The sequence below is a fragment of the Platichthys flesus genome, chromosome 5 (genome assembly GCF_949316205.1).
Source record: "Platichthys flesus chromosome 5, fPlaFle2.1, whole genome shotgun sequence".
Classification (NCBI taxonomy): Eukaryota; Metazoa; Chordata; class Actinopteri; order Pleuronectiformes; family Pleuronectidae; genus Platichthys; species Platichthys flesus.
The window spans coordinates 14,294,489-14,318,030 of record NC_084949.1 but is presented as its reverse complement, the minus strand read 5'-3'; the positions used below and the strand labels follow the sequence as shown (position 1 = coordinate 14,318,030).

The 23,542-nt window shown below is 42.4% G+C and overlaps 1 protein-coding gene across 4 annotated transcripts in view; it reads right to left on the bottom strand.

The window, feature by feature from the left end:
- Positions 1-568: 568 nt before the first annotated feature.
- The window catches only part of plppr2b (phospholipid phosphatase related 2b), a 49,285-nt gene continuing 26,311 nt past the window's right edge, over positions 569-23,542 (bottom strand). For 3 of the 4 annotated variants that reach the window (XM_062387174.1, XM_062387172.1, XM_062387175.1), the window contains 6 exons: positions 22,845-23,033; positions 6,807-6,927; positions 6,233-6,483; positions 4,547-4,723; positions 3,619-3,752; positions 569-2,987 (listed from right to left, as the gene is read on the bottom strand). In XM_062387174.1, the coding sequence (XP_062243158.1) occupies positions 2,879-2,987; positions 3,619-3,752; positions 4,547-4,723; positions 6,233-6,483; positions 6,807-6,927; positions 22,845-23,033 (981 nt within the window). In that variant the 3' untranslated portion in view covers positions 569-2,878. Of the gene's footprint in view, positions 2,988-3,602; positions 3,753-4,546; positions 4,724-6,232; positions 6,484-6,806; positions 6,928-22,844; positions 23,034-23,542 lie in introns of all 4 variants that reach the window. The other variant, XM_062387173.1, reaches the window with a different exon arrangement.

The window sequence follows — 23,542 nt, the reverse complement described above, 5'->3', positions numbered from 1 at the left end:
ATCTGCACCACATTACACACACCCATAGAGCAGCTGCCTTAATATGTCTAATATGCTTCATTAAGATCCATAACCTATTCTCTGGGACAATGGAAAAAATGTTGAAAAACGCAATGATAAAAAAAAAGGAAAAATAAACCTTGATTCAAAATTGTGTCATGGTGGTTTTGGGGATTTTTCTCACAAACGGACATAAGGACAGACATGACAACAAAAGAAATGTTGCAGGTATAAGGGGCGGGATGGTGCCCACTCAGAACTCTATTGTACAATGTGTTGCCGGATCATGTCAGACATCAAGCAGGTTTCTATTGGATCTGAAGGAGGACACCCAGAGATGAAGGGAAAAGCCGGCTTTCATAGAGAGAAAGAAGACTTCATGTAACACACGTACTCACACACATTTCTCTTATGGGAGAAAATTACGGTTATTGTGCTTTTTAATACACATTACAAATGAGAACAATAAATCCTATCTCACATCTCACAGCCATCACAGTCCAACCCTCACAGAGGTGTGGGACGTCTTCAAACGAAGCAAACAAAAAGTGCAATTCAGGCAGCAGCGTGTGGTAATTGCCGTTTATTTAGTTAAATAAATACAAAACAAAGACATATTAACGTGGGTGTTCTCTATCCCTTCGGTAGTTTACAAAAAAAGAAGATGTAGTGTTACTGTGGCTAATCTCAAAGCTATAATGAGCACCTTCTGCTATAACAGGCATAGTTGGGACGCCTCAACAGGGGGTCCTTTGAAGGCCTGCACTTACGCACTAACACGTGTGGAATTATAGCAGCTACTTTTAACTGTTTCACTTAAGAAAACCAAATTAACAGTTACGCTGCCGTACAATGTAGAATCATCATACACACACCAGTAAGCATACACACTCACACATACTCACACATGCTTAATATAACTCTATGTCTTCTGTATATAAGCCACTGCAGACTCTCCCACTGGCAGCCTGTCTTTCCTGTTGAACTGAGCCGAACCAAAGCAAGTTGTCAGCCACCACCACACACACATCAGGATTTCACACACTTCTCCACTGCGCTACATTCCTGCTTCAGATCAGGCTACTGCTCGTGCTCCTGCAGGACAGTCTCAGGTTGCGTCTCACTGTTCTCACACTTGAAACATAATGACAATGTGGTGTATACCGTGTTGAGAAACCTATTCACTGTACAAAACTATACAAAAGTCAAGAGATCGTAGCTTGGTGTCACACACATGGTCTGCGCCATTTGATTCATTGTCGGTGTGAGGAAATAATGGCAGATAGGAAAAATAACAAAAAAACAATCTTATAACACATTTGTTTTGTTAACATGTTGTGTGGATGTATTTAGATATAAGTTATTTGAAATTAAAAAACGAAGACCAAGCATGAGAGGGTGTAAGGGACATAGCGGATGGTGGATTATATTGGACACTGACAAAGAATTCGTATAAAACTTTATAATAAAACTTTTCCAAATATTTCACAGCATGGATGTAGAACATACACGTCATAACACACACACACACAAACACACACAAGAAAACACACACGCACTCGCGCACACAGACACCTGAATATTAAGTAGTTAAAATGTTTGGAAGGTTGGTGTAAATCCAGTTCCTTTCTCTACAGGGATGAGTCAACTGACGCGCCAACACAAACATGGTTTCAGTGTAGACTGTATATAAAGATGGACGATATGACAGCTGCCCTTAATTTAAGCCTAAGTGTCTTGATCTCCACCTGGTGGTTGGCTGCAGTATGTGTCATTCATTTGAACTCCAGGTAAACTGTGTGTTCTGCTTTTGGAAATGTATTTAAGATTTGTAATTGTATAACCATAATTCTATCTAAAAATATTTTGTATTATTGTATAGGTCTATTTACTGTTTTTTATTGTTCACTTGATGTCTGCACAGAAACAGGCCCTACATTACACTGAGTCCTTGAATCCTGCCTCCCCTCTAAAAAGTAAACTTCAGATATCATTTTTTCAAACATGGTTCCTGTCATTGTCGGGAGTTCTTCATTCGGCTCGGATCTATGGAGCCGTTCGTATCCAGGATTTTCCAGTTTCCTTTCTGGATAGCGGGAGGACATGGAGACGCGGCGTCCATCTTTACGTGCAGTCTACGTGAATCACAAACACAGCTCTTGTGTGTGTAAATCTCCCGTCTATCACTTCACACAATGTACAGCAGGAGATCGAACCGATATCCTCCCCTAAACAGGTAAATAAACAACACTTATGACTGAACGCTAAACTGGTTCATCTGTGCTATAATTTACAAAAGCGCTTTCCTCTTCGACAGCATCTCTTGTGAGTCCTTTGTGACAGAAAAAATCTTCTGTATCGTAATTCTCGGTAGTGCCTGCTTTTTGATTGGATGATAGGTCTTTTTTATTTTTCATTTGATTGTCCTGAGTGTCAGAATGTGGTCTTTTGAGGATGATCCGGTAGTGACTGGAATATTCTTCCGTCCCCAAACCCTCAGTTTTTTTTTTATTGGTGTGTTTTCTCAAGTCATCACCAGCCAACAGTCTTTAAAGTTACTGTCGAGTATTTGTGGAAAGAAAGGACAAGGGAGTGTGACACAGTATTGCTTCAACACCTCTGGCTTTGGCAAGTCTCATGAGGGGTCTTTTACACCCAGAGGCCATCTCAGAGGATAAACTGGACAGAAGGACAGGTCTCTGTCTCATATTGGTCTTCAAAACGACAGGTTCTCCTCCAGGCTCGCCGTGTGAAAGTGTGCGCTGTCCTCCTCCCTGTGATTGGTCGGCCTTTCACACCTGCGTTGATTTGATTCGACGGAGAGGATGTCGTCCTTTGGGGTGGGCGGGGCAGGGCGGGGGACTTTCGGAGGGCAGGTCTAGACTGCGCTGGTGAGGCAACGCCGTGAGGGGAGGAGCACATCGGGAGGGGTGGGGGATGGGATTGGCTGATGGTCATGTGATCTCAGAATACGGTAGCCCTGGAGCCTAACAGGAGGGAAAGGAGAAACGGATGTCAGTTGATGTAGAGAGCGAGGGAGTAGAAAACAACAGGGAGGTAAAACCTGAAGGAACAGGGAAGATAAACTTGACTAAAACAGCAAAAGACAAGAATGGAGAATGACCACGTCTAGAAAAGAGAAAGGATGCACACAACAGAGGAATCAGACAGGAAGAAGCATGTAAAGAAACACAGAGATGTAATGAAACAATAGAGGTTATAAGGGAAGAGATAAGTATCATAACTCTCTCCTAACATAGTTAAATACTATATGGCACTGAGTGGGGATCAAACCTCCACCCAAGGCCCAACAGTCCCCTTAAGTCCAATCAAGCTGCACTGAACTTCACACACTCATGGATAAGATTAGAAAGAAAGAAAAACACAATGTTAAAGAAAGCCCCCGATCGTGATCTGCACTAAAATGCAATTTCTGTTTAAAGTTGCTTACAAACAAACGAAGGACAAAAGTCTTTGGTGGAGGGAATAAGTATTTGTGTTGACAAACGATCCCAATTTAAAGAAATACATACACTATACGTTTATTGCATTCTGTTGCTCTGTTTTATTATTTTATCAACGATCTGTCACCCACCCCTTACCTGGAGGCCACTTAACTTTTCGAGTGGACTCTCCACGCGGGGCAGGCTGAGCAGAGGGAGCCCGACACAGGGCTCTTGGGGGCGCTGCGGAGGTGGAGGAGTCGGCGTTCCTATCTGGGTTTGCTGGAAATTGTTGATCACACATGACACCTGATGGAGAGCAAAGAACAGAGGGATATTAAAAAGGAGGGGAGAGGTTCACTGCAGAGATGGATGAATGTGTGTGTGTCATGCTTTGAGTGTGAACGGACACAGATTCTGAAGAGGGCACTTACAGTTTGAGAGGCAGAGACCGAAATTAAGTTTTAGTGTTAAGATGAGCCACAGTATATGTATCTAGAAGATCTTTGGCCAAAAGCTTTTTAGACCTCTTCAACAAAATACCCAGGTAATAGTTTATATATATATATATATAGATTATTGTTATAGATTATTGTTATAGATTATTGTTTTCTTGTGTTAAAAGCCTCTTCATCTCATTGGTCAACTGTGGTTGTTTTAAATGGTGTTGTTGTTTTGAATTAAGAGAGAACAGTGTGTTAAAAAACTGACAAAGAAGCTACAGGTAAAACAAAATAAAGGCTGATATAAAATGCTGTATTCCTCAATCAATCAGGTATATGTTAAGCGCTGCAAGCAAGGGGGTAAGTTATTTTGTTCCTGGAACTTTATTCATACCCTGTACTCTGCAGTGGAAACACAAAGATTTCCTGCAAAGGTTCCTAGTTGCTGGAGAAGTTCCAGCAGTTGGAAAACGGCTTAAATGGGATTATAGGAATGTGCCTTCAGGTCAACTCAGTCACAGTTATAGTGTAAAAGTGTGTGTTTGTGTGTCTTCTATCACAACGGCAGTCAGTCTCTCCTGCTGCAGTACATCCAGCTACCACTATCTCCTCCTTCACATGTGTAGGATCCCTGAAATGTCATCTATCCCTCCTTCTCACCAGGAAGGCAGCAATGGCCCCTCCGGTAACAAACCCGGCCACGACATCGTTCCAGTGGTTTCTGTGTTCAGTAACCCTCACCACCCCCACTAGCACGGCAAGAGACAGCAGCACCAGGCAGAGGGTGGGCTTGGTCAGACGGGTGCCTTTGGTCCGGAACACCAGGGTCACGTACATCTGGAAGACACAAACACATCCGGAATATGAAACGCTGTGTTGTTTGTTCAGCGTGAGCTGCCTGCACCAGGGGTTGAATCCACAAGTAATGGGATGAACAGCTTGAATGAGCCACCAGAGGCCGCCCTCTACACTGGTTTAGAGCTGCTCTGATGAGCCACAAAATCATTAAACACTGCTGTGATTGGTTGACTGCTAAAAATACAGAAAATGTACGCTGCAATGAAAAAACATTATTGAGGTTTTGTGGATCAGTGTGAATCTTAACATCTGCTGCTGATGATCCAACACACAAATAAACAGTGTGAAAAGAAATCAGTATGAACATACAACTTTAATGTGGTTCTTCAAGGTATGATTTAAAATCCTGCCAATTTACTATAATTCTACTATAATTCGAATATATTAACTTTATTTAATTTACTCTTCTGTCACTGTTTGTATTTAAGGTGTAAATGTCTTACAAAACACTGTTTAAAGTCAGTCAAAGGATCATTACCTAGACCTATAGTATAATTGAGTTATTAAATGATGACAGATCTTTACTGTCTCTAGCAGTCAGGATTTTCTAGACTTGATGTTACTTGTTTGGCTGCTGGAGAAACTCACAGACAAATTGCATTCGCTGCGAATACTCAGCCCATTTTTTGCAACTCGTGTCAGTGTGTGAGATAAACCCACAAGGGAGAGACGAGAGGAAAACCATGCATGCACGTCCATGGGAGAAACTATAGCTCGGAAATCGATGGGGAAAGCTGAGGGGGGGGGGATAAAAGTGGGAAATACGAAGAGAAGAAGGTGTAGAGCCTGTTCAAGTGTTTCGATGTGTTAAGCTTGTTTACTACAAATGTTTGAGATTGTGAAGAGGAGTTAATAAAAAAAAGAAAAAGGGAACCTCAATATACACTTTATATTTAATTTGTCTATTATTAAGTTATTTACTCACTACGCTAAATTTTCCCTGTCATACATTTAATTCTTAACATTACATCTATTGATTATTATTCAAGCTCATATAATCTATAATCCTTGAAGTTTTTCTTAATTAATGTTTAAATTCAGTATCATGTTTCTCTACATGTATAACATGTATAATTGCTTTAATTGCAGATTGCTTATTTGTCAGCTTCCCAACATCTTGACATTAACAGACCAATCCGAAATCAGTCAGAACATTGTAACTTAACCCTTTTTATGAAATGTTTGCATAGTATTCACGTTGTAGTTCATTTCTATGATTAATTAGCATTTGTTAGTAGAAGTTGATCATTAGTACAAACTTATAAACCCCTTTATTAAGAGTTCCTCAATATAAACTACATACAAATTTACGTTATTAAATCTCCCTTTAATAAAGTATGAGTAAAATAAAAGCATGTTTAATGGTGCACTTTCCAGTTATCTCTTGACAAATACAACAGTCAGTCATCAACATACACAATGTCATCTTTTCCCCTCAATTACTCTGTCGTGTCTCCCTTCTCCCACCTCCCCTACAAGTTTCCCTACCACTGTGTAGATGGCTGAGTAGAAGCTGAGAGCTGCGTCTTTGGAGGGGAAGGATTTGCGGGCGGACGCCACCAAGTACGGGTTTCCCGTGCAGGCTCGGCGCTCGGCGATGTACTGCAGCGGAGACTGGCACCCCAGAGCCGTGTAGTTAGGCCTGCAGGCAGACAGGAAATGAGGGGTCTGGTTTCCTGTCACCACTTGACCGGCGTTGGCAAAGATGGTGGTGGTGAAGAGGCCGAAGGAGTAGACACCTGTGAGACCAGAAGAGCGAGAGGGAATGGAATGGTCCGACTGACTGTTGTCTGTGTGGGAGGGAGAGGTCAGACAGATGCATCCTCTGCTATTATGTTTCCTTAACTTATGTCCATCACTAACTTGGATAAATACAGACTGGAGAAGATGGAAAGGATCACATCAGCAGGACAGGACTGACAAAAGACATTTAACCACAGTTTCCAAACTAAGGACGAGATCTGTTGCCGCTCAGTGCACACACTCAGCAGGGGAGTGTGGTGTAAGTCTTACTGAGCCTCGGTACAGTCAGAAAAGAGGTGAAGTTATGACAATGACTGACCTAGAAAACGTACAATCCTGCGGAGGAGAGGGTTGAAATAACAGCAGTCGGCGGTCACTATGGTTTTCTCCTGAGCTCCCTCTGTCTTCACAAAGAAACTGGTCACTTCCCCGATCAGGATCTGGGACACAGGAAGAAAGAAGAAACACAAACACGTCAAAGAGATACCTAAAACGGTGCGGTTAAGGACTGACTGGACTACATTACTGTATATTAGTATGTGTTTCTTATATTTAAACCTTCACATATAAATGCAGGAGAGCATTGTTTGTTTTCAGAACATCTAAATAATATAGACTGTTTGGTTTTCCTTGGTCCTTTTTACTGGTAAGATAACAAAGACCATAAAAACAAAAAGATGAGACCAGGTGGCTATTAACCTGGTGAAAATAAGCCAGATTTTTGGATAAAACCTTGGGGGTGATAGAAAAAGGCTTTTGTAAGGATAGCGTGAGGGCTTGTCGTTTTTTCCTCTATTCTGCTATCCATCCATCCATCCATTAGGCCAACCATATCACCACTTATTCTTCAAAGGTCTCGGGGGGCGGAGCAAACTGTATAAACTGATTATACAGTTCTCCAGTGTATCACAGGGCTGACATACGGAGACAAACAACCATTCACACCTACTCCAAGTAACCAAACCTCAGTCTGCACGTCTTGAGATTGTGGGAGGAAGCCGGAGTACCCGGAGAAAACCCACACAGTCACAGGGAGAACATGTAAACTCCACAGACCCTGGCCAACATCGGGATTCGAACCAAGAGGCTTCGTCTTTTGTCTGACTTGAGCTTTATTACTTTTCACATCTTACCAATAAACACAACAATCTCCAACCAGCTTTAAACAGAGGGTGAACGAAATACAAGAAACAGATACATCCACAACACGCACATAACGAAAGAAAACCAAAAAGTTTAGCCAATGTCCACTGTACCGCAGCCACACAAATAGTTAATTAATTCAAATTGTGTCCATATTATAGTGTCTGTGTTTTCATTTCTGTTCACAGTTAACTGCCACCGGCAACATGTTGAAACACAGACAGTAGGAAAAATATAAAACCTGTGTTCATTCAGTCCCCTGAATGACAGATATCCTTCTACCTGGTTTATCAGGCTATATATGTTGTCAAAAGCTGCCACAATTCCCAGTTCTGAAACCCACTTTACCTTCTGCAGCTTTCCACTTTCTCATTAGGATCTGTGTGCCAGCTATCTTTACCCAGATAGCTAAAGGTTTGACCGCATGGACGATAGATTTAGGGCTCCACAAAGAATGGCTTTGGCTCTCCGTTTAAATACCTTGAGGCAAAAGTGGTAACCGCTGCACCACCGTGCCGCCAAGCTTCACTGAATAATCTGTCTACAAACGGTGCACAGCAGAGTAACTTACGAGTGCTCTTCCCTCAGCTTTCCAACAATAACGTTGTCCTTTCCTTTAAATTTCCCTAACTGATTATGCGCAATCAACAAACCCCAACATGAACGCCTTTACTGAAGCTCTGTGACACCACGAATATACGTAATTCGATTAATCTTGTCGTTCAGGTTAACATCTGCAAAAGTCAACATTGGGATTGCCAGATAATCTAAATTAAGTGTGTAAACCCACCCCGATCAGACCTTAATAAAACCTTCATTATAGTGTGAATACTACGCCCTTAACACATTTTGAGCGCATGCTAAAAGAGCATGCAGCCCCGGGCCGCTGGCTGCTGTCATGGAAGCAGTTGTAAGAGTTTAGTAGTCACATCAGCAGGACGTTGATCCCTTTTGACAGGGGAATAAATGGGCTAAACACAACATAACACATTCCTGGACACCATAACACCCTGCATACTACACCTGTCACAACAGGAGACCCCCGCTGACAGAAAAATGGATAGATTTGGGTTACAGACTCATACAATATACATGGCCCGGAGGCAGGAGCGTGGGACGATGCTAATGCACCGAAGCTCAGTGTGCTCAATGTGACAGATGAAGGTCCAGGTTTATACAAGAAGGGATGCTGTAACTTATGTCTTTGACATAACCTGAATGCTAGAAGGCTAGGCAGCACGGAGGTCATGTGTATTATTATATGGAAGTAAGACATCATTGGTGCTTGATGGCAACGGAATGCCCAACTTAAGGTTTCAGCATCAATTCACAGTAACACATAGTTGAGTATTAAGGACACAAACAAATGTGAAAACAGTCTGTACAGAACACTGTGTATCCCAGATGGGGAGGCAGCAGGTTGCAGTGAGAGGAGATAAGAAATCCCAGAGGACACCTAATACCTCTTTTCCAGCAACATTTGCAGATGTAAGCAGGTTTTTTAACATGAGCGATTGATCCCTTTCCCAAAGCCAGTAGCCAGTAGAGGAGTTTGCCTCTTTGTTTTATCCCACCGGCGCGTTATGTTGGAAGCCACAAAAGTACAAAAAATGAGACACTCTCTCCCACCTTGCGGTCTTGCCAAATTTGAATGTTTCTTGAAGATCTTTGGCCAAAAGCTTTGAGACCTCATCAACAATTTTCATAGCTGGAACCAATCCCGTGACATAGATGACCAACAATAGGGGATGGTGCATGATAAGCATGGACGCTAATAAACCTTTTCTTCAGAAAAAGTCAGCTCTGCTCTCATCTTAGACCTTTCTCAATATTATCCTCATCACACACTCAACAAACACACGCACACACAATGAGACTATGAATTATTGATTTCTGAAGGGAGGTATATGAGGAGGGTCAGTAAATTCCTAGAGCTGGTGGAAGTTTGGTGCTTTGCTGCAGGCACTTTGGCAGAGCTGGTGGGTGCCAGAGTTAAACAGCTGGATTATAACAAATTTCATCCTCTAAACTGACTCACATCACCCACTGCCCATGATTAAAATAACTCTGCACTCCCACCAAATGTACAATCAGAAGCCTGAAGAATCATACACGAATGGGAATCAGGTTTGTATGTAAATTAATGTTATAGTAGATGCCAGCAACAGTGTTCATTATGCTGGATTGTTCGGCTTGGAATTGTGTGTTGGCATTTATACTAAAATTTGTATTCGACAGTCAGTCAATTAAATAGACTAAATCTCTTGCACTTCTCATACCCTAATGCAGGGGTGGGGACATTCAGGCCTCCAGGCTGTAGGCTACCTGCGAGACAGTTTGATCCGTCCCACAAGGCAATTCATAAATACTAAATAAATCAACTCGGGAATACTGAAATAAGTGTTGCAGTGTGCACGGACAGGATGAAATATAAGTACTTCAAACACATTATGGATAATGTCATTTCCATTGTTTGTTTTTTTCAACACAAGCCCATAGACTGTATATAAAGATGGATGACACATCTCCACATCCTCCCGTTGAAGCGCAAATATCATGGGTGCCGAGATCTTGGGCTTTTGATGTCATCTAGAGTCTGAGTCTGCGCAGTGGTGTTCATAATGTGGAGGTGTGATACACACGCTTAGACAAAAGAGGGTCAGTCTCAGCTGACTATTACGATGTATCACCTTGTTTTCATAACATCAGATAAATAATTAAAACCAAGCTTGTGCGTGATGAGAACTATACAATATAAGATGATATGAGAAAACTATGATGATACGAGATGAGACAATAGTCTAAGATACAATACAAAGACGATAAGTTACGGTACACAACGATATGGTACAGACACTATGGCATGAGACGATACAAGATACATTATTTATCCTTCAATGTGGGAATATGACAGCCGGCCACCAGGGGGTGATCAAGATTATTTGGTGGGACTTTTGGGCGGCTTTATAGCTGTCTTCCATTATAAACAGGTTATTACAATAGAGGTCATCACGCAGGTTTCTTCAGGCAACATACAGGGATAGATGACAGTAGTCTGACAACATCCTCGCTTCTGTTGTTCATAGAACAGGATCCCCTTTTTTTTTTTTTTATGAGCCAACTTAGTCCTTGAAGGCAACATCAATCCAAAGGAATCATCTTCAGGGAAACTGAGGGGCACATGGGAACAGAGAGATTGTTTGTAATGTGCATATCTACACATTTGATATAAATACAAATACAGAAGCTGCTGGGGCTGAGGATGACTTGTGAAACTTGTGAAACGTGCGTTTGAGAGTTTACATTTGAATGAAGTTCTCATTTCTGGTGTGACATATAATGTAATCGGACACTCACTTGGCTTCTTACTTTTCCTCTGCCATTTTTGCTCCCTGCTACCCAGTGTGGTTGAAATTAGGTCTACATCCCCATGAGGAAAGCGGTCGCAATGTCCACTCACTCAATTACTCTTTTCATCCTCTCCCAAGCTAATGTGTTCACATTGACGTTCGTGGTGATGGGCTCCCGCCGAGTTGTTACATGCTACATTTCTCCCCCGGCCATGCATTCAAAAGTATCCGCTGTCAATACTAATCCCCTTTCATACTGATCTCGCTCAAAGGTTACTTCCTACTGCTTTAGTTCACAATAAAAGGTCTGTGATAGAAAGAAATGTCAAATGTGTTGATAGGACAAGGCTTTGATTAGAAGTTACCTCGGTTCTCTACAGGGGTTTGTATTTCAAGTTTCAGTATAGTTGATAATCGATATTAATGCAAATAATAGAAAAACACTACAATCTCTTGATCTTTTCCTAAGACAGCCTGAGGATATATATATATATATACATTACGTAACAAAAGGTGCTATAACTATGCTTTCCTAACTTCAAAATAGAGTTCAAAGGATTCAAGATTTAAATTCAAATTTCCAGCAGAGGGCAATTTCAGCATATAATTATAGAAATCTATGAGAAAGGAAACTAATTCTCACTCGATTTAAAACAACAACAATAAACTATTTATGGTCTGAATCTCAACTTTTAGGTCAATACGAAGAAAAAGCTGATATATGGGTGCAGGTCACAGGTTTAGGTTTACGAGTAGTGTCCTAGAGCTCTCAGTCAGACGCCTCCCCTTCCAGTCCTACAATTATGGCTACTTCTGGTTTTAAAACAATCAAAACGACACTGGACGAAATGCTGTTCGCAAACCAATGGGTGACGTCACGGTGAGTCTCTATACTCTACTGAAAATCCACTGGAACCAGGTGGAGATCAGACTCATCCGCTGGTTATTTTTCACCAGATGTTAATTGTGTTTTAGAGGCAGATGTTGCATTTTTTAGGAGAGTCAGAGGGATGCAGACAGATCTGAGCTCAGTCAGAGATGGTATGAATGAGATGCAGACAGACATTCATGAAGTACCTGAGGCTACGGGGAACAAGAAGAAAGACAAAATGACAAAATAAAGAGATAAGGCAGATGATTGACTGACACAAACTTTCATCTGCTGCCTCTGAGAGCAGGAGATCAGATGGCCTACTTTTGTTGAGAAAATCTGTGAAAAAGCATGTGAGTGAACTGTGGAAACTGTTAGTTAGACTTCTCCGTCTGTAGGGGAGGAGCTGTGGAGTTTTTAAGGGGCAACCTTTCAACTCTTGACAGCTTTATGGACAAGATGAAAGGGTGTCTGCTGGAATAGTGTTTGCGAGACTGATGCTGCAACTCCAGAAGTTGAGTGGGTCATAATTGGCTTCCTTCGAGCTTCTACCTGGTGTGACATGGTGACAGTTCTTTTGCTTTTGTGAGCGTGACTCCAAACACAGTGTGAGTGTGCTTGTGTATATTAGCTTGCCAAAAGCTGGAGGGAGAAAAAAGTATAGAAAGAAAAGGTTCAAAGGTGATCATAATGCACAAGAGGACACACAGTCAGTTGAAAGGACCAGATTTTCCAATAAGAGACAACAGCGCTGTCAACAGGCATCTCATCATGAGTTCTGAGTGTGCAGACAGAGAGGCAGCGTAAACTGTATCCTGGATGCTCAGTCAACCATCACTTTCAGTTTTACAGCTCCTTCAAAGAGAAATACATTTGTGGCTTCGAATAGGACACCAAATCACACCCGTGGAAACATATTCAAGTTCACCTCGCGAACAGGGATGTATATATGGAAACTAGACTTACCGCTCTGCAGTTGCCTCGGCCAATCAGTGCTTTTGAAGTATACATGCATTTTTTCACCATGACCTTTGAGCCCTCAAATCTAATCAAATAATATTTGAGTCCCTTTTGAAAACTGGTCAGAATTTGAAGAGATTCCCTAGAGGTAGACTTGAGATATCATGATCAAGAGCCTTAAAACAGGTTTTGTGACCTTGACATTTGACCACCCAATTCTAATCAGTTAATCTGTGCTTCTAAATGAACATTCAAAATTTTAAAGGATTCTCTTGAGGCATTCTTAACATTTGCATGCACCTTTGACCCCCAAAATCTTCCTTGAGACCAATAGAGTTAGAATTTATTTTGAAGAAACGATCTCAAGGCGCTCCTTAGAGCTTGCATTCACAAGACCAAATTCTAACCAGGTCATCTTCTGAGGTCATTGTAATATGAAATTCAAAACGGCTGGTCGTGATATATCGCGTTAAAAGAACAAGATGTCACGTGAACTTGACTCTTGAACTTCAATCAACAAATTCTAATCAGTTCATCTATGACTCTCAGTGAAAATTTGTACACAATTTGAGAGGATTTCCTAGAAATGTTCCTGAAATGTTTTCACAAGATGACAAACGTGTTTTGTAAAGTCCCAGTGACTTTGAACTTTGAACACCAAATTTTGACCAATGCTTTCATGAGTCCAATTTAACATTTTGACCACATTTTTATAGGATTTCATGCAAGCGTTCCTGATACATCGCGTTCCCAAGGCAAAAATGTGCTTTGTGAGGTCATAGGCATTTTTACGTTTTGACCACCAGAATCTAATCAGTTTATGTTTGACTTAAACATTTGTACCAAATTCAGGGACGGACAGACAACCTCAGAGACATAATGCCTCTAGCTATGTGCTGTCACCATACAGCGTGGAGGCATAAAAAGCATGGAAAACCCAGACATCCACATTGAAGAGGATAACAGAGCATGTACTATAAATAACAGGAAGAGATGCAGCATGAACAACCAGTTTGACGTCACAACGTATAGAAAGCAATTTAAGCTAAAGGGGGACTGTAGAAATTGACGCTCATGCAGCTGTGTATTTATTGTGGATGTTTTTAACCCCTCGATCTAACAAACTCATTCCCACCATCAACCGGTGAACAGCTGGCCAAGAGTGTAAACGTGTGATGCAGGTTTCTGTGGATTTCCTACGCGGCGGCTTCTGAAAATACAGAGAGCAGCTCTTTGTTGTGAAAAGAAACACGAAAACCTTCACGAGGATTACATAGAGTCTACATTAAGCTTGTACAAATATCACATGACATCTGTTGACATTGCATCCCAGCGCTCTTCTTACACACACACACACACACACACACACAAACACAAACACACACACACACACACACACACACACACACACACACACACACACACACAAACACACACAAACACACACACACACACACATTGGGAGGCAGTCTTCTCACACACAAGCAATGGTAACCATGACAATTTAGCTGCTTCAGCTTCATCATCACCCACACTCTCCATCTCCTCTCTGTCTCACCCTGATTTTGGTCTGTGCTGCGTTAATAGGTGGGCAGCTTTTTCAAGTCTTTGTGGAGAGGACAGGCAATTCAAAAAAAAAAAATTCTGATATAAAATGAATGTTCCTTTGTTGCCTCCTTTTTGTCCTTCATCCTCATTCAAATTCTATTTACTAGCAATTACGGTTTTAACCATCATTTGACCCTGTTCTTCTCTTCTTCCAGGTTCCCACTTTCATTTTTTTTCTTTGCATTTTCCTTCTTCCTTTCCTTTTCTGCTTATTCCCCAGCTCCCTATCCACCTCCTCCTAAAATCCACATCTTCCTGTAAGTTGTGTTTTTGTTTGATTTGCTCCCGCTTAAGAAGAAACACAGGGATCAATGGATCAGTGAGGGACGAGACCTTGCAGCTAATCTACCAGAGTTGGGCTGTGAGTGCATGGCAGGATTACGGTTCTCATCATATGGGATAGTGAGTGTCTTACAGGCTATCGCAGTGGGAACGGATAGCTGGTCAGGCATATCGACATGGGGCCACATGACCTGCTGTCTTCATCCCACTGTGATTTGCAGTGACAGGATAAAGCTGTGATTATCCCTTATTATCCCTGCCCTTTTTCCACGGCTCCGTCTCATGAGCACGACTGCTGACGCACTGATCTGTCTGACCCTCTCCATCTCTCTCTCTCTTTGACATACAAAGGGGCGGAGCCATTCCCTTTAAATGTGCAAAAAAGGCAGATAAAGGCCTCTCAATAAAAACAGTTAAACAAGATCTAGTTTAATGAATTTGTGACGCAGCATCGGATCATGGGAGTTGTTGTCTTCGCCACAATTTCTTGTCCGGCAGTCGCGGGTTTACTGTGAGAGTGTCTGTGACAGAACGCCTAGCAATCGACAAAGTTTCTTTTAATTTAGCACCGAAAATAAATTTTACCGAACCAATTGGTGGCTTTGTCCTCTCTCCTACATCCTTCCTGAAATTGAAATCGACAAGTGAACTTATCTCAACTCAGTCCACGGTTCCAGACAAAGACAGAAAGTTGGAAAAGTTTCAATGGGACGCCCAAATCTTTTCTCTCGCTCGCTTCTTCTTCCCAATCCTACTTTGTCTGTCATATGTGACTCCAATATTCATGAAGGCTTGTCCCGGGGCTTAACAGCGGGCCAACTTCTGGCCAATTTGCATATGGGCAATGGACTGATGTGTGTGTGTGTGTGTGTGAGGATCCGTGCTTGTGTGTTTGATATAATTCAAGCCTGATGACAATTACAATCAACTCCAAAATGTCAGATGGAAAAAGATGATTGTACGACTGAAGGGTAAAGATGCTTACTGGTCTTTGTGCGCTGAGTGTGCGAGACGTTTCTTCACCGTGGCATGTGATTTGTGAAAACTCTGATTACAATAACAATAGAAAGTAAATATAGAATAGAGAACAGGAAAATCCTTGATATTCTGAACAACATAATTTGCTAAAAAATTTGCATACGAATGGAGCAGTCAGGGAGCATGATGGGAGCCTTCTAAATACAAGGGGAGCTGTGGCAGGGTCTCCCACCCTCCCACCATTCGAATCCTGCGTCAACCACGTATACCTTCCCCGGGAGTAAGAGAAGGAAACCAATATCCTGGTGTTTATGACAGAGAGTGAAAGGGGGGTAAAAGTGTTGCTGGCCTCCTGTGGATTTGACATTTCCATTTTATTACTGACATCTAATCAAGAAGATTGGATTTTTTGATGCGGCTGAATTTTAACACAGCAGGGGAGGTGGGCTTGTGGTTTGAGAGGAGTGTGTGTCTTTAGAGCCGGATCCAAAGCACTGATTCATTTATGAAAGCTAGAAATGGATTTAATAAAATAATAATACCAATCAAATTATCCCACACAGTGGTAAACTTAACATTTTAATTTATACATGTGAACTATAGCAAGAGGGATGCATCTTTGAGGGAACAGATATAACACCCAGAGTGCAGGTAGCTAGGTAATTGGTTGTGTCACATCAATCAGTTTTATGTAAAACCTGAATGAAAAGCAATCGTCATGTCACTTTACCATAAATGTATTGAACTGCAAAACCAGCACGCATTACAGCAGCACGCTTCAAACGCTGTCTATTTCATTAGTGGCCTTTAAACTGTTATTGAATGGGGTAATAATAATATATTTTGTGTATTTCTAAGAGCTTTATATGTGAGTGAAAAGAAGTGTAGGTGTAGGTAAATGTTAGCCTGGATGCCAGACGAACTTAGCCCCGCCCACAACATTTTTGGTCGGGCAGTTCGGTCTGGAGTCGCTCCATTGAGGAAAAATTATGCCCGACCGGGCCAATCAGATTGTTAGGGCGGGCTTTATACGACGATTGACAGATGATCAACGGTAACGTAATCAACCTCGTCATCACAGTGCCCTTGGGTTGAATTCGTTTTCAACAAACATGCCTGCCGCTGGCGAGCTGAGATGTGTAGATGCTGCCATTGAGTCTGTTTTAGACGACATCGACAGCGCATTCATTTTGAAAGAGGACGGACACTGAAGCGACGCTGAACCGCCGGGCAGCGCTAATAATATCACCCGTTGATCCAGTAGATCGCTGCACGGCTTTGTGCCGGTCACACTGGAGGCTGAAGCACCGCGCTGCGCCAAGGCTGCCTCGCGGTGCTTCAGCCTCCGGTGTGACCGGCACAAAGTTTTAACATGGGAGTGGATGGGAGCCAGCTGTTATTTAAGGCTTGGCACTGCGCTGAAGCGTCCGGTGTGAACCCGGCGTTAGTAAATAACTCACAATGAGTTGCTTAGCATACGTCACATACTACGTTGCTCTGATTGGTTGTAGGTCTATCCAATTGAGCGAAGAGGAATTTTACTTCCTGGTCAGTTGAAACACGCCCCATAATCACAGCCCAATGGAGCGGTCTCAGACTAGAATTGTGAGTCTGACAACGTCAGGCTAGGTAAATGTATAAAACAGCAGCAGTGATGAGTACATATTGTTGCTGTTTTGGCTGAAGCTATTGTGAGTGAGGAATCTGCTATTTCTGCCTCTTCTTCTGGATTCATGGGAAAGATTGGCACAAAGCATCATTTCACTTCTCATCAAAGGCTGTATGCTTCCTTAACTTTATGTTTTAAGCTGCTTTCAGACATCCGGACAGAGAATGTGGGGAAAAGGAGGTTTTTTTTCTACCAGTTCCCTCATAAAATCCCTGAGTGAGAAAAAAAGCAGGGACATTTCTGGAAAATTCACAGCGAAGACACAGGCATGTTGATGTGTCTCACTCACAACGTACACACAACTGGAAGGAATATAAACACCTCATGATGAAAGAGGGGTACCATACATGTAGAGTGTGACAAAGATGTCAGCTTGGAAAGACAATGAGATTCAAGAGCTTTTGACCATAAGGGCAAACAAGAACATGTGGTTTCTGTAGCTGAATGTACACGTCATGTCCCGCCTCCTGCAAGCTCTACCCGAGCACCACCCCAGTCCTGATAGTTCCAGACATATTCATGTTGTTGTGAACACATCTGACCAGGACGATCTCCTGCTGAGTTCTTCAATTGTATAAAGCAAACTCCAGTAAAGCATCTCTTCCATTTTCTCATAACGCCTTCTATATTTGGTCACGAATATATTGAATAAAGATAAACCTTTAAAGAAATATCTGTTCCAACAACAGAGCCCTGTTTCCTGTCCTTCTGACCTTTGACCTTTAGAAGAGAATCACTGACATCAGCCTCATATGTGCATCTGCTTCAACTCTAACGCTCTTCTGTTATCGGTCTTTATCTCTTTACTCCGAGGTTTAACTGCACAAAATATAAACATTTCCAACCACTAACTGGCTTTAAGCAAATCCTCCATCAGTTTCTCAAGATATGATGGCAACAACTGCACAGTGTAGTATATTGTGCATCAAGAGCTCTGTCTTGATAAACTCTGACTTGACTGGATTATATGGTCTGTCTCCATGGTTCAGCCCGATCCTCATCTTTCTGTCATACGGAGCTGTATTATGCATGAAGGCTCTTCCCAAGGTTTAACAGACAGCAGCAAACAAACTTGGAACAGCGAGTGGCAACCTAACAGCATCGGACAGGCTCTCTGTCTCCTCTGCCTCAAGCTTCATCCCTAAGTCTTCTTCTTGAGGTTTGTTTTTTCTTCCCTTGTTCCCTCTCTGGTACCTCTGTCTCTTGTGTTTTGCTCCTCTTTCTCTCATTGTGTCGTGCTTGAACTCTCTCAGTCTCTCTTCCCCTTCACTTTGCTTTCGTGGACTGTTTAAGAGGCTTATATTTAGCAGCATTACGCTCTCCAGGGCAGAAGTATTTGGCGGTGGTGAAAGGTGGAGAATATACTCAAAGTATCATTGATTCACGACGAGAGTTGGTTTGGCAGAGGGTGAGTCTCCAAGTCCTGTATAATGGTGCAAACTCTGACACGTGAATTTTAAGCCTAGAATTAACAATTGGCCACAGTTTAACTGTATGGACTGATGGGAGGTTGTAGTGTGCAATCAGCATGAACATATGGTCTCCATTACACCACACACACACACCCAAACTGCACTTTACTCTGCTCCCTCGGCTAGCATGGAAATGTCCCCTGCCATGCGTCTGGTTCATGTACTGTAAACAGACTATGCATCGTGTGAGTTCACGTGTGAATATGTGTGCTTGTGTGTGCTAAGCAGTTAAGTTAAGGTTTGTGGAGAGTCATAGAGACAGCCTGTAGGCACTTTGACTAGTACTCAGCACATACACACATACATATTGACTCCCACTTGTAGACACAGAACCTGTTTTCAGGGGTGTTAAAGGAAAGATGTGCGCCATCATCCACCCACACACTTACCTTCACTGATGGACTGAAACTTGCAGCATTTTTGCCAAGTACCATACAAGTGCCTCCATTTCATTCACCCGCTCACTTCCGCTCGCTTTACCATGCACACACCCGCATGCACGCACACACACGCACACACACAAGCGCGCGCACACACACACACGCACATAGAATCCTACATCTCCTGTTCTTTTCCATGGCACATTAGAATAATAAGCTGTAGCAGAATCTAACTTCTCATCTTTTATTTTATTTTCATACTGTCAACAATCAATCATGTCTGTTGGACCCAAAATAAATTGAGGAATTGATGTGCAAAACACTTTATACTTAGTAAAATATATTGGTAAATCTTTTAAACACCATTACTTAGCTACTGCCAGAGCTTTTAACTGTTTTCCGCTGCTTTCTTCAGGGGATTAATCTTGTTAATGTTTCATCAAATGACCATCAAATGACCTGACAACCAGAATTAAGTCATGTAATGATAAATAATCCAAGCGGAGACTCTTCTTCTTCTTTGCTTTTGACAACAGACTGCTGCATTTCTCCAAACATTACTGCCACTTGTATATGTTCGGAATAGTGTGAAACCATCGGCAGTGTGCATATCACATCGCCCACATGAACAAAACAGCTCCATGTCACAGTAGGTCAAAACCTCCACATGGCGTCTTAAAGGGGGATTCTTTCATCTTCAGCATGTTGTCAGTAAGAGGTCCTTTAAAAGATATTTCACATTTCAGCAAAGATGACACAGCATCCACCGAGGTGTTGTGGCAATGTCTCACTTTGTCTGTGTACAGCTGGATAAAACAATACTTAACAAAGTAAGTAAATGTATATCTATAAAAAGACTTCAAAAGTGCACAATCTTCAGGCAAGGGAAAAGATGTACTTGAAGGCTTCTTGTTTCCGTTTCTAGCTTGACCGATCACGTTTGAGCTATTTGCCAACAGGTAAAGAAGTATTGTGGAGAGCAAAAGACAGATTGACCGAAATACATTGGCTTTTTTGCATTTATATGCAAATAGCTGTTAAGAGATTTGCCAAAATGTTGCCTGGACCTTAAACAGGTTCGCTGTTTGAGTTTTGTTTGGAAAAAATTCTAACTCTTGATCAAAGAAACTAGTTGAACTGTAAACAACAATAAGACGACTGTTTGTTGGTGCATGCTTAAATTATTGTTCTGTTGATTTTATATTTATGAAACTCTGAGCTTCAAATTTTTAATGGACTTATTTCCCTTTGTGGTAAACGTCTCTCAGAGACTTAGAATCAAAGCTCTAAACCTGTGTGATGTGCTCTTTATTTTGCACGCTTACAGTTTAAACAGAGGCAGCAGCATCAGCAGCTGCCATGAGTGGCAGGTGGGGGGCAGGACAGCAGTCTCTCAAGCCTCAATTATACTCTCTTACTGACACGAGCACAGACAGCTGTGGACACCACAGATGTGGAGCAGACTTGTTTCTAGAGAGCCTGGAGTCTGCTTGGAGGAGGGCATGCGCAGTCGGAGCCCTTGTTGTGTTGCGGCACGTAGGGTTGACCCACACAAGGGGATAGCTCAGCCTTTGCTCCAATAATTTTGGCCCTTGTGGGTTAATCCTGTCTGTCACTGTTTCAATGGAGTTTGGGGGTCCCAGGCAAAAGGGACCAAACCTCTCAAGTTATGTAGCTTCTGGCAGAAAGTGGCATGGGGCCTCATTATAGGGGGTTGCAACCCATTACAGTGTCCTGTACATAGCTAGCTAGAGAATATAAGGGTGTTCTCAGCCTGGGGTCAGAGGCAATTGCATGCGTTTTGGAGCTGTTCCGACACCTCTGAGTACAAAACTACACCTCTGGATCCCCATCTTACATGTTTTAAGTTGAGCGAGAAACTGCAGTTATATAGCCGCCTGTCTGTAACCACCGTTATACAATGAGGCAGCATGAGGCAGAGAGAGGGTCTGGGGGAAAAATTGAAAGAAACCTGCAGAGTTTCTTTTAAGTTTAAAAATCTGTTTGAACTGTCACACACACACACGCGCACATGCACACAGACACACAGAGACACAGTGAGTCGATATGTGCTGTAGCAGCAAACTTCTGTGCTGTCAGTCTAAGAAGTCAATTTTTTCTTCGTGACAAAAAGTCTGAGGCAGATTTGAGAGACACACGTGAGATGAATATCTGCGTTTTTATTGTATCTGAACAGAGGCTCGTGGGATAGAGGGCTATCTCAGAGCGAGAGAGAGCACAGATGCTCTGACTTAAAAAACAAAAAGCCGCTCTGCACCCCAGGCAAAATCATTCCACTTCACTCCCTCAACTATGCACAGATCACCCTGGTGCCTGCAGCCTCCATCCATACACACTAATGTATACAGAGTGCACCTGTGCATCTGTCATATGTGGTTAAAAAATTAAAAGTAAATGTAACTAGTAAAAATCATTCCCATTGACACAAACGTCTCAGAATAACAAAACGTTGAATACTTGAAAATACTGTAGTCCGTGGTATCAGTGATGCTCATCTAAACAGGAGCAATATAGATCTATAATTGCATCAAAGTCAAAAATCTGTTGACAGATGAGGGAATAGAATCGTCCCTCTTATAAAGCAGCAAATAACCCAGGACTGCCCGTGACTCTCTTTATGAGGACTGTTAGAGCTTATGCAGTGTAGACATTCTGGCTAGGCGAGGACATTTCGGCAAGTTCTCAACTTCAGCAGGCTGTTTGAGGGTTAGCACTTGGTTTCAGGGTAAGGTCAAAGGGCTACGTTTAGGGGCAAAGGGAATGCCACACATCAATGAGGGTCCTCACAAACATAGAGGATAGTGTGTGTCTGTGTGTTTGCGGCTCGGTGGCATCCATGTAGTAATGCCACTTAACTGTGGGACATGAAAGAGACAGGCCCTTGAGGACAAGACAGGCTGTCATGGAGACAGAGCTTTGATGGAGATTGGAAGCCATGTTTCATTTATAATTATATCCCACTGTACTGAGAAGAAAGTGGCTGCCGCAGTGGAATTCATTAGATTCTACAATTACTGATTTAGCTCTATCGTGGAAATCCTATATACAATGAATGACAAAAATAAATCTGATTAATAGTGATGTTTGAATCTCTGCATCAACGTGTGTTCTGCCAAGAAAACATGACCTACAAATTATGTGTAATTATTAAAGATGCATCAATATGCATCTGTAATTCTGGGATGACGTTAATGAAACTGTCGCTCCTTGTTCGCAAAAATAGGGAATCCGCTCGGAGCTGCTGTCGTCCCCTGTGTTACTGCCGTGCAGTGTTGAAACGAGGACGCTGTAGCTCCCTCGGACTGTAGAGGACAAATATAGTACTGGTTGCCATGGTTATGACAGCGAACGCATCCACAAAAACAGAGCGGTGAGACCACGAGGATGCACACCTACACACCTCTCCTCTCTTTCAATCCACAAGCACCACGTGTAGATGAGGAGGAGGTAACCAAGTGTGTGGGTGTGTGTGTGTGTGTAGATGTTTGAGGTTGACCGTGTTTGCATTCATGTCGGTGATTGTCATGTCATCTGAGATGTGTGTGTGTGTAAGTGATAAGCACCTGTGGAAGTAAATTTTTTCTTTCTTTCTTTTTTCTTTTACAAGTGAAACAGAGACTCACCGTCACCGTGGGGATGGCAGTGACCAGGGAGTAGACCAGGACGGGTGGCGCCTTGCTGTTGTCCTCTGGTCCCGGGAACGGCTTGGAGTAGGCTTTGTCGAAACAGAAGAAGCCCTGGACGTGCACGGGGAACGTGTCCGTGTACTCGAAGTAGTACGCCAACAGAACGGTCCCTGCCATGATGACCAGCTGGAAATAAAACATATTGGTTCCAGCTTTAGTAAGGGATCCACAGGAGAGTATAGGAGTTGAGAAAAGAAAAGATAGCCTGAAGGAAACAAGTGGAAAATATTGTCAGGGATTAAAAAAAAAAAAGAAAAAAAAAAGGAGACGATATTTTTCCTTCACAGAGCGAAATGATGGATCCCTTCGTAATGTGTAAAATGAATCAAGTGTGCGTGGAGAGAGAGTGAGGGAAGCGGATAAGAGGGAGAGGGAGGGAGGACAGGAAGGAGGGAGGTGCGATAGAGATGGAGGGAGACAAATGGGAGGAATGACAGATAGAGAGGGGTGAAAAAGAGAGCAATGACAGAGATACAGCCTGAGAGAGAAATAGTGAGAGAGAGAGAGAGAAAGAGAGAGAGATCCCTTCAGCAGTGCCAGAATGCAGAGTGGGAGGGTAAAGAAACAAACCGATCAAAGAAAATAATGCTGTGTGGAGGAAGAGAGGAAGAACTGAACAAGGACGAGAGAGAGAG